This window comes from Ischnura elegans, chromosome 9 (genome assembly GCF_921293095.1).
Source record: "Ischnura elegans chromosome 9, ioIscEleg1.1, whole genome shotgun sequence".
NCBI lineage: Eukaryota > Metazoa > Arthropoda > Insecta > Odonata > Coenagrionidae > Ischnura > Ischnura elegans.
The window spans coordinates 102014275-102028953 of record NC_060254.1 but is presented as its reverse complement, the minus strand read 5'-3'; the positions used below and the strand labels follow the sequence as shown (position 1 = coordinate 102028953).

Below are 14679 nucleotides of genomic sequence, written 5' to 3'. Positions count from 1 at the left end.
GGAGTGGTATCAAGATACAGCAATGCTATTTTAATATGATTTTTAATCTGCAAGTTTGAATGCAATGTTAGAACAATTTTTTTGGTCCCGGAGGCAGGAGCTGGAATGCGCCCAAAATTGTCGTGCACCAAAATGAGTCAACGCGGCATTAACCCGAAAAAAATTATCAATTAAATCAATTCGGATTCCTCCTTACCAACGATATCTTGATGAGTTGACTTTAATCAGAACTGTAATAACAATATTTTATTAATTCCATCCAAATATGCTTTAAATGGTATGCTTTTTTACACTTGCAAACAAAAATTGATTTTTTTTTAGGATTAATGAAATTATAACCAATATGCCGTTACGTTTCTACCCCTTGTATTTATATTACCAAGGCTATCATACTAACTGAAGATTGGCCATTTATCATGACATTAGCCAACGTGATACACGCAGTGCTTTAACCCGAGGGTTGCTTTGATTGGGTGAGGGTACACTGTACCCGGTACAGCTCACCGCCGACCTGGCCATAGACGTGTGAACTTCACACATTCAAGGTAAGCGGGCAGTTTCTTTCCCTCGCACTTTGAAGATTTTTATTTCTCGTATCCGAAGGCTTCACCCGGGAGTTGAACCCGGAATCCCTCGATCAGCAGCCAAATGCTCTGACCAATAGATTACCACGCTTAAAAAAAATGTAAAAAAAAAACTTTTCAAATGCACCAGATGATGATGTGGCAGGTCGTACATTATTAAATTATGTGGAATTACAATTTCTTTACATTTACTTAATAAATGCAGTTATATTTACGTAATCACATTTCTGTGTATGTGTAGCATTGCCATATTGCTTCGCGTGAAATTGTGATTTTCTTTAAGCTTTCTATATGTCTCTTTTAGATTCAGATATGGACATAATTCAACACCCAATTGAATCAATTTCACGCCTGCTCGTGCAAATGCTCCACCTTTCCCAATGCGTGGAATTTTTGCACCACTCAGTCGCCGCACCTCGATATGTGCATATGCTCATAGAAGAGTGCATCAGAGGAGGTATCCGAGGTCCGCGGATTAAGTTGTCCCCGATTCGTCTCATCACGTATGCCCGGGCACGTCTCCGTCTACGATGAACTGTCAGTCTAATTGCGGGCAATAGGGATATCGGGCATATATGCGATGTGTCATAGATCACGCAGAAGCGGCCGCCGCCACTCTACGTTTCGCCACGAGGCGACATGAGCGTGTCAAATTCCTTCGAACGCTTCGCGATGCCATCCTAGGAATGAAAAAATATAGAAAAGGTTTCGTGGGACGCGAGCGGACTCGTCGTATATGCAGAGCCATCCGAGTCTTCCTGATATGATACGGAGTCGATTCGGGCCTATCCGTCAAAGCGTGCCTTAATATGGGACGTTCGTCGACGGACGGACTTCGGCTGGAATGGTGGCACTCTCGTCAAATGAGTGCCAGATTGGGTTGAGCCTCGGTTAGGTTCATCCCCTTGCGGGAAATTCCTTGAAGTGATCTTCCATATACACTGATCAGATGGAATAGAGTGAAAGCTGACCGTTTGATTTGAACTGGTAGATACTATTCGGGTTTCAGTATCGTAATTGCTTTCCATTTTCAGACGCATAGAAATGAACTGAAATTCGTAATCAGCTGTTATGGTTTGTGTAATTAAAAATTGGGATTGGAGATTTGTAGTTTATAATTAGCGGCTTATCGCCATTATGTATAAGTTCCCCTTCAGTCAAACGGGTGTAATAGCAACAGTTGGGAAATAAAAATACGAATTAGTGCATATGTAACTATGAATGAATCTTAAATTGTCGTGAATGAATTTAATAGCCAAAACCTTCACCACTTAGCTCACAATTACTTACAAAGTTTTCAGTTGCATCCATCGCTTACGTTGTCTGCGGCTGCAGCTGAGGTTTGACGTGTTTTTATGATCTCGGTGATTTTCGGCTCACCCTTCATTCTTGTTCGCGAATTTTTGGCCAAAAAATATATTGTAACGATGCCCCAGCCTCGATATTCGCTTTTTATTATTTCCGTGACTTTTTGTTATTTAAAAAAATAAAGAGAACATTTAAGGGACGTCATTTTAGAAATATAGATGACATCAAAGGAAATGGCTGACAGAACTTAATACCAAAGGTCAAGGTTGAGAAGTGTTTCGAGGATCGGAGGAAGCGCTGACACAGCAGCAAAATATCTAATCGGGACTATTTTGAAGGCGACAACGTTAATATCAACCAATAAATAGATATATATTTATTCAAAAAATAAAATTACCGCAATTTTCGGAACACACCTCGAGCATCTCGAATAGCACATGGAGTGTCTTTTCTTCTTTCCGCTGTTCTATTTCGCCCCGTTTTACGGAAAAAAAATTTGTTGATTACCTTTTTTGTACCTCACAATTTTAACTCACTAACTTGTACTGTTTCCCTCTTATAAACTCTCTACTTTTCATCATGGCAAATATTTCTTTTTCAACGCAATCGTTCCTCAGATTTTTGCATATATAGATTTGATTTTAATCACCCATATACGACCAACTTTTTATGACGATTCGATGGGTTTAGTATTCTACTTTCATTAAGTTACTATGCGATAGGTTTTTGTGGTGTTGCTTAGCATCAGGAGTGCTGAAACAGAATCGGTCAACATTTAGTATTTTAATATTTTCATGTATTTATGTTTCGGAAGAAACCTATTTTTCCAGCTACATATTATAAAGATCAGCAAAGTTGATAAAAAAAGAGAATTTTTTTAATTGACAAATATACCGATATAATTGGTATTATGCGTGTTGTGGTAATAACTTATTCTCTGCCTTGATCTAAATAAGACGAACATGTCACCCCTTTTCCTTGGCGTAAATGCGGCGTTTAATTAAGCGAGTGAAATTTCTAGTACGAGGAAGAATGCCTGATTTCTCGTAGGAGCACTGAAAAGATTATGCTTCCAATTAAACTGAAGTACAGTTAGAGTCCCTATTGTAAATTTTTATAGTTCTCAAGGGCTGTGGAAATGTAACAGCTTTACAATTCAGGATTGAAATCCATGAATCTTCATGAAGATTTTCGCGTAAAAGTCATTTCGACCAGCGATTAACTGTTTTTCTTCAGTCGATTTCGTCGGGAAGGATCTAATATTATTTCTTAACCTAAATATCGTTCACCTTGGCCTGATCTTAAAACAGCCTCTATTCACATTCATCTACGTGAGGATAAGTATGTACGTAACTTGCGCTTGGCCTTGCCGGGCGTTGGTCGTGTTATGGCTGAGATTGCCGTAAGTGCAGTTGTAGCTATAATCCAAATAGAAAGTGGAGACATTTCCTTGGTTGATGCTCGCCTCATAAAGTCATATCTCCTCTCTAAATACCAAGAAATGGTAAACTTTCATCCAAGCCTCACTTTTCCTTATCTTCGTACATGACCTTCAGCGGCTGAGGAAGCTTTAAACTAAAGTATGGTCTAAATTTTCCCGAATATTGGAAACGATAGGCTTTAAAACTTCTTGCATGTTATAAATCTTAGATTGAAGCTGTGTTATCCAAAGAAAGATCAAGCCAACACGGAAAGAATTCTAGATAAGAATGTTTTGCGTATATTTTGGGCTATCAAAGCTCTTGCTGATACTTTTTTGTATTAATAAACAGTCTATAGAGGAGCATGTATTTTAAGGGTAAAAGTTTGAACGATGCCTTTGTTAGCTTTGATATTTTCAGAGAACGTAGCTTGTCTCAAATGTTTGCTAATTGGACATATACTGTTTTAGAATTTTGGGTCTCAGTTTTAGATTTTTTATTCATAGGAATTGCGTAAAGACCCTTCTATGGACTTTAATTGTAAATTTTGGCTAGTTTTAATGTATATTTAAAATTACATTCTTTTGGCTTCGTTGGCGGATTAAAAATTTTGCTTATCAATTTCTTCAGATACCGTCGTCATTCACTGATGTGGTTGTCCGAATCAGAATACGAAGAGTTTGAAGCCATGGATATGAAGCCTGGCTCGAACCCCAAAAAAACTTCCAATGCATGCCTAAACTTCTCTTTCAAAATCGTCTTTGACGCCAAATGTGATTAGGTCGGCCTAAGCGCAGTCAAAACGATTACGTAATTCACAATTCATTGCCAAGGACAAAATAGTTAATTTCACCGCCCTTAATGCGGCAGATGGGGAATGCATCACACAATTACGTGTGCATATATATCTCAAAATGTTTTCCTCATGATTATTGATTTTTTTTACCTTAAACTTAATTTTTCTAGCAACCAAAAGAAAAAAATTTCAATAAAACTTATGGACATATCTTTGTTCCGATTCTACTTTTCTATTGTGATACCCTATTTAAATACTCAAATCATTGTAATTAGCTTTTTTTTTTAGAGAGACCGTGAATATATTTTATATTAAGTACTCCCTTTTTAATGTCATCAGTGAAACATTTTTCATTTACATAACAACTTGTTTATTGTTTGACAAATTGACAAAAATTAATGATTAACGTACCTTTTGCAAACTCCACGATCGGTATGAGAGATTACATTTTTCTTCTACAGCTCTCTTTTCTCCAGTTTTTCTTCAAGAATTCTGTGATGTTTCCTGTGGTTCACAGTCTAGATAAAGAGATTACGCCATTTCTTCTCTAGGCTCAAATAGTAACTGCTCCAGTCTTCCTGATGTGATTAAATGGATAAAAGTTTATAGTCAAATTTTTGTTTACCATGGCTGGAGAAGGGGAAGGTTTTATTGGAGTTTGATCTCACTTCACAGAGTTTATCCTAAGTTGAAGGTTTGAATGAGCTGTTTGCTTCCTGATTTGCCCTTCTCGCAATGACCTGTCTTTTCCTCTCATTTGAAAACGATATTAATTAACTGTTACTACCGGAGGTCCTTTTATTGAGAAATAAACCTTATCCATGAGTGACGTGTGCAAGCATATATAATATCCAAATTATAATGTGGAAATATTTCCGAGGAAAATCATGAAAAAATTAAGAACAATTCGTGATTTTAATCATGTACAGATGTACATTACTAAAATTAATTTGTATCTAGTCCTTAATATTGTCCTGGAGCATATAATTAATTCTTTCAATTGCCTTTCAGTACCTTGTAACGCCATAATGTACCCTCTAACAACTACCAATGCTAAATCTCAGAACCCAAAAGACGAGGGTAGTACCGCGTTACATAAATTTGCTCGCGACTAGCTAACAGTGGAGAAATCATTTAGTTAAAACTAAAAGAACCACGAGGATTCGTCCGGGACACCTCACGCAAGGGATCAATAAACCAAAAGAAAAGAGAATCACTTCTATAAAACAAATCGTACCACAACTTGGGCATTTATTTAACAATTGCACCTTTTGAGTTTTCTACAAAATGACAATTGCATTAAACAAAATAAGATTTTCCCTGATCCACACTAACGACTCCAATCCACTGACATCACAATTACCCCTGCACTCGACGAACCTCACACACATGAATAAATAAATTGGAGACAAATGTCCACTGAATAGTCCCAAATATGGGTTCCCCCAAAATTACAACAATAAATTGATCTTTCCCCTTAAACCAAAATGAAACCAACAGCCACATACCTTACGCTAACACACACACAATCATACAACCCACATACTCTGAAGTCCATGCTTCATCACTGAGAATTACTTCAAGTCAGGAGAGTTCAAGTTAGGTGCGTTCAGCGGGAAGGTTGCAGGCCGAGAGAACGGTTTCCTTCGCCACGCTGACTACCTAGCACCCACAGTGTTGCCGTTTTTCCCAACACCGCGTAGCAGACGACACAATTTGTCATCTGTTCGGCCCGCGCGCGCTCTTCTCCTTACGCGCGGGTCTTTAAACTGGCATCGCAGTTGGACCGCTGGCCGCCCGTCGCCCAAGATACTCCGCCGTGGTCAGCCGCGGAAGTAAAGTGGCGATCTTCCTTAAGACTGCCCTCAGAGAGGACCAATCTCTTCGCTGCAGTGCTGATCTCTGCGGCATGCCTGTAAACTTCCAATTTATCTCCCTCTCCTCTCAACATTCATGCTCCACAAACACATAAAAGAAAACAAAGAAAACACATTAACACACATCACACACGTAACGTAAGTGGCTATCTGGCCTCAATGCTCCCCCCTTTTGGGACACGCGAGACGATACCGAAGAACAAAAGAAACAAGTGTAATGATTAATTACATAATGAAAGTAAAGTGGATTGAAGTCCCAAAAAGAACATACATATTCATAGTTTCAATCAATAATCTCTTTACATTATTTCCATACATAATATATACATATTTTTTTATACATTAACTTCTCCCACCTGCTCTTCGACCTCCAACCTTCCCGGACGCACTTTACACATTACAAATCCCCCCCTTACTTAACAAAAAAAAAAATTATGTGTTAGGGCTCAGGTATGGCTTCAAATCTTTTACATGCCATTTTCCAATACTTTGACGTTGATCTGTTTCCAATTCATACACATTGCGAGAGATTGATCGTAAAATGCGATAGGGTCCCACAAACTTAGGCGACAATTTAGACTTAATGCTTTCAGTGTCTTACTTTAATCGGAAGGGAAATTATTTCATGTAGTTCTTTTATAGTTTTTATTGTGCTTACGATGAATTGAATATTCATCGGGTACGGGTGAATTATGATGCATTAGCATTGAAATACGTCATATGTCGTACGACTACAATTGCGTTTTCCTTAAGTGGGAAATAACTTCCACAAAATTTACCTTCATTCTGATTAATAAATACAGATTTTAACTGAAATAAACGTTTTTAAAAGATTCTAAATCTTTTTTTTAGCATATTTACTAACTTAAGCACTCTCTTAGTAATTTCTGTGGATAGAGAATTATATCTCCTCGAATGATAATGATTTCATGTGTTGACAGGTGGGAAATCTGTTTATAAGCATGGGATCGACCCATCTAATTAGGGAAAATTCCTTTTTCAAATGCTCAATTTATTTCATGTCTCATTTTGGCCACATGAGCCATCGATTGGTCTTTGCACCTTCGCTCGCCAGTTGGATATGAGCTCTTTTCGCGGTGACCTCAACTTGGAAGCAGGCGAAGCTAGAGACAACCTCGCCGAGAATGTTGAAAACTCTTCATCGGCTGTCATTTCTGTCATCGCAGGCGTTGGGCTAGCCGCGCGCCTTTTACGAATCACCCACGAATCCGAGATGAAGCAATTTTTTTCGCTCAAGATATCGAAAGAGGACTTCAGCGATCGTCTCCGTCAACCTCCCCCAGGGTAGAGGCTCTAACCCACATTTCTTAATGCAGTCAGTCACGCTGCATGCTTCCCATCCCTAGATGTGCTTTCAATTCAAAGCAATAGCTCCGTAAATGATCGGTGGATCCTAATAATCCAACGAGGGACAGATTGACGGTGGTCAGCGGAGATGGTAGATCCCCGTGCTTTTTTATTCATCCAGAAGATTGGACGTTCTTGAACTCTTTGCTTTTAGTTTTTGCTCAATTCCGACTGAAAAGGTGTTTTATCCATTTGTGCTCGCTATAGCTATATCTTTGGGTAGCTTCATGCCTCACATGCCTTATTTATGGAAAAAAGTGAATAAAAAAGAACGAGGTGTTCTTAGGGTAAGAAATCTTTGAATATTAAACAATCATGTTGCGTGTATGGAGTTATCTTAGATTGCCTTAGGCATCTCAAATAATCGAATCCCCTGACCATAAAGGAAAATTGATACTATGCTTACAATTTCATTTTCAAGTTTAACATTTTTAATTACTTAATTTTGGCCGTTTCTTTGTTTGGACGCGGAGGAGAATTTTTTAATAAAAAAAATAAATTTTGTAATTGCATCAGTTTATTAACTGTAAAGTAAATTATTCAGTATTATAGCTTCTGAATAAATCATTATTCATAACTTAAGAGCGTTGGCTTGAACTTGTCTCAAATATTTTTAAGAATTTGAAGTCTGTTAAGGGCATCGCTTTATGGAAGTGGTGGTACGAAGTAATGCTTTGAAGGTTATGCGAATACTGACGGCTATCAAATTTTTTCTGAGGTTATCTCCGATCTATAATACATACCTTGCGTCTACGTATGCCTTTTTGGAGGAAAAACTGAAAAAATGTTTACTGAAAGGATAAGTGTATCGGAGGATAGATATCAAACTACACCAGGCACTCCAGACATATTTTTCTAGAAAACTAATAATTAATTAGATATGATTTTCTGTAGAATAGAATTCTATCAATAGTACGTTTACATTTGGTTTTAATCGTAAAATAGGAAATACAGTCATATAATTATTAAGGTAGTGGCGTAAAATTGTAGTAAAATTGGGGATAGTCCCTGCTGTGCATACTGCACAAGCAGCATTATTTTCCCTTTTTCTATCGAAAATGTAGAAATTAATATCACTTTTGCAATACTTTTTAAAATACCATTCTTTTCGTGTCCATCACTTTTACTCCTTGAAAGCCTGGGTGCAGTTTTATTGATATTTCAATTTCACTTTGGATAATAATATTTGGTAACTCTGACAATGACAGCAACTGGCCAAACTTAAGCCATTTAATATTTTTTTATAGTTACTTACTACCGTAGTTATCGCGAAATAAATGGCATTATGATTTCATCTCTTATGAGGAATTTTGTTTTTTAGGTACTCATTTCTAAAGTTGGATCTAAAGTACGCACCAGCAAGTGATGCCTATTTTAGATCAAAATGATTTATTCGGAAAAAATCTCTTTTATAATGAAATAATTAGTTTTTACGCATGAAAGGTGCAAATAGTGACTTAAGGCATGAAAATATTTCAAAAGTATATCGCTATACTGCATGGGTGATGTCTGCTGCATTCCGAAGTTTTTTCAACCCCACGAGTGTTGGTAGCTGAGTAGTTTTTTTCTGCGCGATCCACCGCTTGCCCTTGAATCAGCCGGTCATCCACTTGTCAATCGGGATTGGTGACAGATTGAGTGTTTCCGTATGAACCTAGTAAGACACGGGCGCCCTTAGCGGGGGGGCTCTGCCTGCCAGCACGCGGACTCTTCGTTTTTGGAATCGTATGCTAACCCAGTTCCAATGATTCTCGCCTGCCCGTGACACGAGAGGGGTGCATCTGAAGGAGGGTTTATAAGGAATCCTCAGGACCCTTGGAATCATCAGTCACTCGACAGCTCTTCCCTCAGCAGGTTCTCAGCAAAGCAAGGAGGAATCCACTCAGGATGATTTACCAGGTAATCATCGAAAGTAACTTAACGGAAAGTGCTTCATCGAAGCGTGAATTTACTGATAAATTCAACTTATTGTGGAGAGTTATCGTGGGATTACATATCGAATGATAAACAAAGATATCTTACTGCCCACTTATTTTATTTAGCAGCTTACAACATCTGTTTCGATTGCTACCCTGTCATCATCAGGTACTAAGTGCCTGATGATGTTAATGTAGCAATTTGTTAGCTATTAAAAAAAATTTAGTGGGCTATACGATATCTTTGTTTATCATTCAAGTGAATTTACTGGTACGTGTTGCTCCATTCTCGGCCATCAAATACCTCCAAAGTATCCATAGTCCTTGGAATCGCCTATTTTAGGATTTCTGCGAGGATTTTCAGCTTGATTTCAATGCGATAATCTAGTGCATGCCTTCGTAATGTTCTCAACAGCATTGAGCTTTTGGCTATGGCAACTGCCTGTAATCCTTCCTCCAATATTGTAGTCATTTCATGATTTTTTTAGCTTTTATTTTTCCATTAATCAGTGTAGAAAATTACACCACAATTATTTTAGGCCAGGGTTTCTCTACTCAGCCATTCTAATTCGTACAAAACAACCTATTATCTTCAGCCTACAACTTCATTGTCCCCAAGTAACATTTATCGTATTGCATATATTTCTTACCTGCGTGATGTTATTGAATAGAATATGAAGGATTTGCCTTGAATAATTTCCGTTGTGTTTTAGATGACAGCAAGTAGTGATATTAACCCTTGTACAAATTTAATAGGTTAACTAATGTATCTCTTCAATTTATTTGCATTTTATTTATAGAGAAATCTTTTATTCCCCTAAGGATGGAAAATTAGCGAATAAGATTTTAAATCTTATTAACCTTAATATCATTAGATGCTTTAGAGCAAGACATGTTGTGATACCGTAATATTTGATGCAGTGATTTATTGAATTTCATTATTCTTAGACATTATCTCGAATAGTTTTCACTCAATTCTGTTTTTCTTTCCTGTTCATATTCTGAGGTATTCCTTTCATGTTCTGACGTGTCGCTTAGTGAGCGGTTATAGAATTTTACAACCTGTACTATTATTATCTGCTATTCCATCGTAACATAATGAGAAAAACTAGGTGTAGGGAGTTACCATTCCTTTTCCGCTGCAGAGGCCGATTGACGAAGAATATTATCAAGATGCATTCAAGTGCTTTTGCAGTTATAGTTTGCGGCTTCCGTTTCCAGGGCAAATTTCAATGCTTGATTAGAAAATATTACTGTCACGCAATATTTAATGTTTTTAGTTTAATTTTACTGGTCTCTTCTTGAAACTCGTTGAATTATTTTATCGTTATGCCATAAATTTACATGCTGAGTCGAATTCTTTCTACCAAAACATCGTGTTGTGTGGCTTAAAATTGCGTGGTGTGTTTCATGGTGAAATCTCAAGAGACTAAATATCCCCTGAACTCACTTTGAAAAGAGCTCTTATGTTAGTGTGCATTGTTATTGTACAGTTGTAGTATCTTGCGAGATTTGCCGAGTACTGAATAATGGATTAATTCTTTATTGTTTTCGGAGCTTTGAGTTTCGCTGACAATTTTTTATTCCCGCCAAGTATGCTTGTGTTAGAAGATATACTTTAGTGTCGCACCGTACTTTTGATCCCAGTAAAAGGGGTATGGATATTTGCCGGCTGTTCATTTCTGCGGAAGAATAGTTGATGAGCATTACGCAATGTAAAATCATGATATTTACTTAACTGTTAGTTCAGCTCTCTGTTTTGGAGGAAAAATCGCACTTTACTGTTTCAAATTTAAAATAATTTTACAAGCATAATAGAAATACCTTTAATGGATCCCATGCATCCATTCTTTAACTATTCGTCTGATGTTTTAGTTATTTTCTTTTTCATGTGTTGTGGTAGGTCAAAATACTGCATGGTAAAACTCCTTTGGAGAGCTTGGATAATGCGTTCTTACCATTATATCTCGATTGCAATCTTAAATTAAGAGCCATCCCCATACTCAGGATGCAATTTTTATTTTTCACTTAAGTATATGCATACTGATAATTTAAAGTAGCAGTCCCTCCTCTAACGCTTTTGATGCCTAATGAACGCCGATAAATATTGAATTTTGGTGCTGAAAATACGACCAGTTTAATTAGTCATGATTGAATACGTAAAAATTACAATTCCCCGAGAAACATGTGAAAATTACGAGTTTACTTATTCAATGATGATTAACCAACTTTTCTACCATGTTAAATCTGTATCAATCAGTTTTATTCACCTTAATTTTGTCCCCTGTAGAGGAAGATCTATTGTCTAACGTATATGGATTGGGTGTAATGGTAATGTTTGTAATCCGTTAGAAACACTTTAAATTATTCCACGATTATAAATGTTTATTCCCGACCTAGGTTTCGGTGTTGGTACATCATCTTCAAGGTACAAAATAGTTCTATTATAACTTCTTTCAATATGGTAAAATCCCACTCCATCAACTCATGTCCTCTGATTCTAACTCATTTTCCTCTCAATTAAGGAACCTGAGTAACAAATGCAACTTATGCCTTTCTAGAAGCATTTCAGTAAGGAGGATTATTGTAATCGGAAGTAATTTTGTGTGCTTTTCGCCGAAACCGCATTGCAGTGCTTCGTGTTCGCCGTAGTCGTCGCCGTGGCTGGCGCAGGATACATCCACCAGCCGGCCATCGCACTCCAGTCGCTGCCAGTGCAGACGCAGACCATCACGCTTCCCAAGCTCTCACTGGCCGCCGCTCCGTCCATCTCCTACTCGCCCAAGATAGCGCTGGCTCCCGCACCCGCCCTACAACTCCCCAAGCTGTCCCTCGCCGCACCCGCCGGAGCCCTAACCATCGCCACTGCCGCACCCAAGATATCCTTTGCTGCACCCCCACAAACCATCACTTACTCTGCACCCAAGTACTCATTTGCCGCACCCGCCCCTGCCTTCACCTACGCCGCTGCCGCACCCGTCCTGTCCCTACCCAAGATCTCCCTACCCGCACCTAAGATCTCTTTCGCCGCTGCCGCTCCAGCACTGACTTACGCCGCGCCCGCTCCTACCCTCACCTACGCCGCTGCCGCCCCAGTCTTGTCCTTACCCAAGATATCCCTGCCCGCACCCAAGATCTCATTCGCCGCACCCGCCCCTGCCTTCACCTACGCCGCTGCCGCACCCGTCCTGTCCCTACCCAAGATCTCCCTACCCGCACCCAAGATCTCTTTCGCCGCTGCCGCTCCAGCACTGACCTACGCCGCGCCCGCTCCGGCACTCACGTACGCAGCTTCCGCTCCCGCGATCGTGGTGGCGAAGGAAGCCGAGAAGGGGAACGCGTACTCCTATTCGTACGAGGTTTCGGACGACCACAGCGGTGACCACAAGGCCATGCACGAGTCCAGGGATGAGGCGGGGAACGTGAGCGGTAGTTACAGCATGGTTGAGGCCGACGGAAGCACCAGAACCGTTGACTACACGGCAGATGCCATTCACGGATTTCAGGCTACGGTCCGCAAGGAGCCAGCCAAGAAGGCAATGGTGATGTCCAGCGAAAAGGGCCCAGTGATGATGATGGTGCACGACGAGCCAGCACCACAGATGAAAATGGTGATGGTCAAGCACCACTAAGATCTTCGCTCTCGGCTCTTTTTTTTTTTAAAGGGCTGATTTCTCCCTCTTGTTTTCCAATCTTCGTACCTCACATCCGTATGTTCCCTAGGCCCCTTCTGCCAACCTATTTGCTATTACCTTTTATTATTTTTGTACCTTTTTCTTCTCTAATGGAGAAAATTTGTTAGTTTGATGAATGTAGTTTTTGCAAGAAATATTACAATTTTTTCGAGCACGAACCACAGTTGTAATGTGGTGCTAGTGTTTGTTTCATTAATCATTGCTTTGTATTAAAGTCTTCGTTGCATGTTATCTTCATCAGAGCTCTGCGAGTATTTTTTGTTATCAGCAGTTTTCTCCCATTAATATGGCATGTTTATGCTGTAGTGTACGCATCTAGCTTTTATATTTTGTCAATAAAAACTGTTTTCTTCTTACTGATTCGTTTCATTATCCATCTACCCAAATGACATATATGACTCGGAAAATCGACCTGAAGGTTATATCTTAACTTGAAACGTGTTCATCATCATCATTATAAGTCAAAAATCCTAAGATTGGTTTGACGCAGCTCCTATCCGCTAGCCTTTTCAAAGGGGCGTATTTCTTCTTTTTTACAACCTTTATTACATCTTGTATGTAATTGATTCGGGCCCGTCCCTTGCCCTTCTTCCCTTCCACCTGTCCTGTTGCGATTGCTTTCATCAGGCCTTCATGGCTCATAATTTTGCCATGAGCTGTCCCATCTCCTCCATATGGTATTTCAAAGACTTCTCTCTTCTTAGCACTTCCTCCTTTCTTGCACGGTCGATCCTTTTATCTTCACCATTCTACGGCAGCACCACGTTTCGAATTCTTCCACTGTTGATTTCTATGAAAAATCAATTTGATAGATAAATAGTTCTTCCCTGTCATGGACCTAATCATGACACAATACTTACTTGTTATTTTTCGTTTCCATTTTGAGCTCAGATAGATAGTAATATATTACTGGAAGCACATGAGCAGTAAAAAACACCCAAGTGGTGAATTAATATCTTATAGGCCTGTGGATTACTCCAATGATTCGTATCAGTGGCTGTTTATGTCATAGCTGTTCATTACACATGCGAGAAATATTTGTGGCAGATCCCTGAAGAAGCTAGGATTCGTCAAGTGTGTTGTGGGAAGATTTTCGGATGAAAAAGTTAAAAACAGGTCCTATTTCGCTCTCGCCCGCACTCTCCTTGAATATACAGCGATCATATGTGATACGGCGCAGAAAGACATACTCCGTGAACTTAATAAGGAAAGGAACTACAAAGAAAAGTTGCTCAATACGTCAAAAATTACAAAGGGCGTGTAGAAAGCGTTGCACTCATGGTGAGTGCATTAGGCTGGTAGACTCAGAGACTGCGCGCTAGGCTTAGATTGTTTGAACAACTGATAATGGATGCCTTTCAGTGTGAGACGGAGAATGCCACATTAGAACCCCTCCTTATTTTCAGGTTCAAAAGAAGCGATACATTTAGGGAGATATTTTACCGAATGGGTAGGTATTCGAATTCTTTTTTCCGCTGAAAAATAAAGGATTTTAATAATAATAATAATAATCTTTATTGGCCCGGTTGGTTTGGATTACAAACATAAGGGAGGTCAAATTATAAATTAAGATACATACTTCAAAGGTAAATTGGGTACATAATCATGTATAAATTTACAGAAAAAAAAGAAATAACACGGGTTTTGTACAAAATGGATTAAGGAGATAGTTTACTTGCAATAAATATTCTTCTAAAGAGTAGTAGGGGTGTTT

General features: G+C 38.9%; 1 protein-coding gene across 1 annotated transcript; it reads left to right on the top strand.

The window, feature by feature from the left end:
- Positions 1-9153: 9153 nt before the first annotated feature.
- On the top strand, positions 9154-13321 carry LOC124165618 (cuticle protein-like). The gene is made up of 2 exons (XM_046543081.1): positions 9154-9253; positions 11904-13321. The coding sequence occupies exons 1-2, from the start codon at positions 9242-9244 to the stop codon at positions 12900-12902; spliced, it is 1011 nt and encodes a 336-aa protein (XP_046399037.1). The 5' UTR covers positions 9154-9241; the 3' UTR covers positions 12903-13321.
- The last annotated feature ends 1358 nt before the right edge of the window (positions 13322-14679 follow it).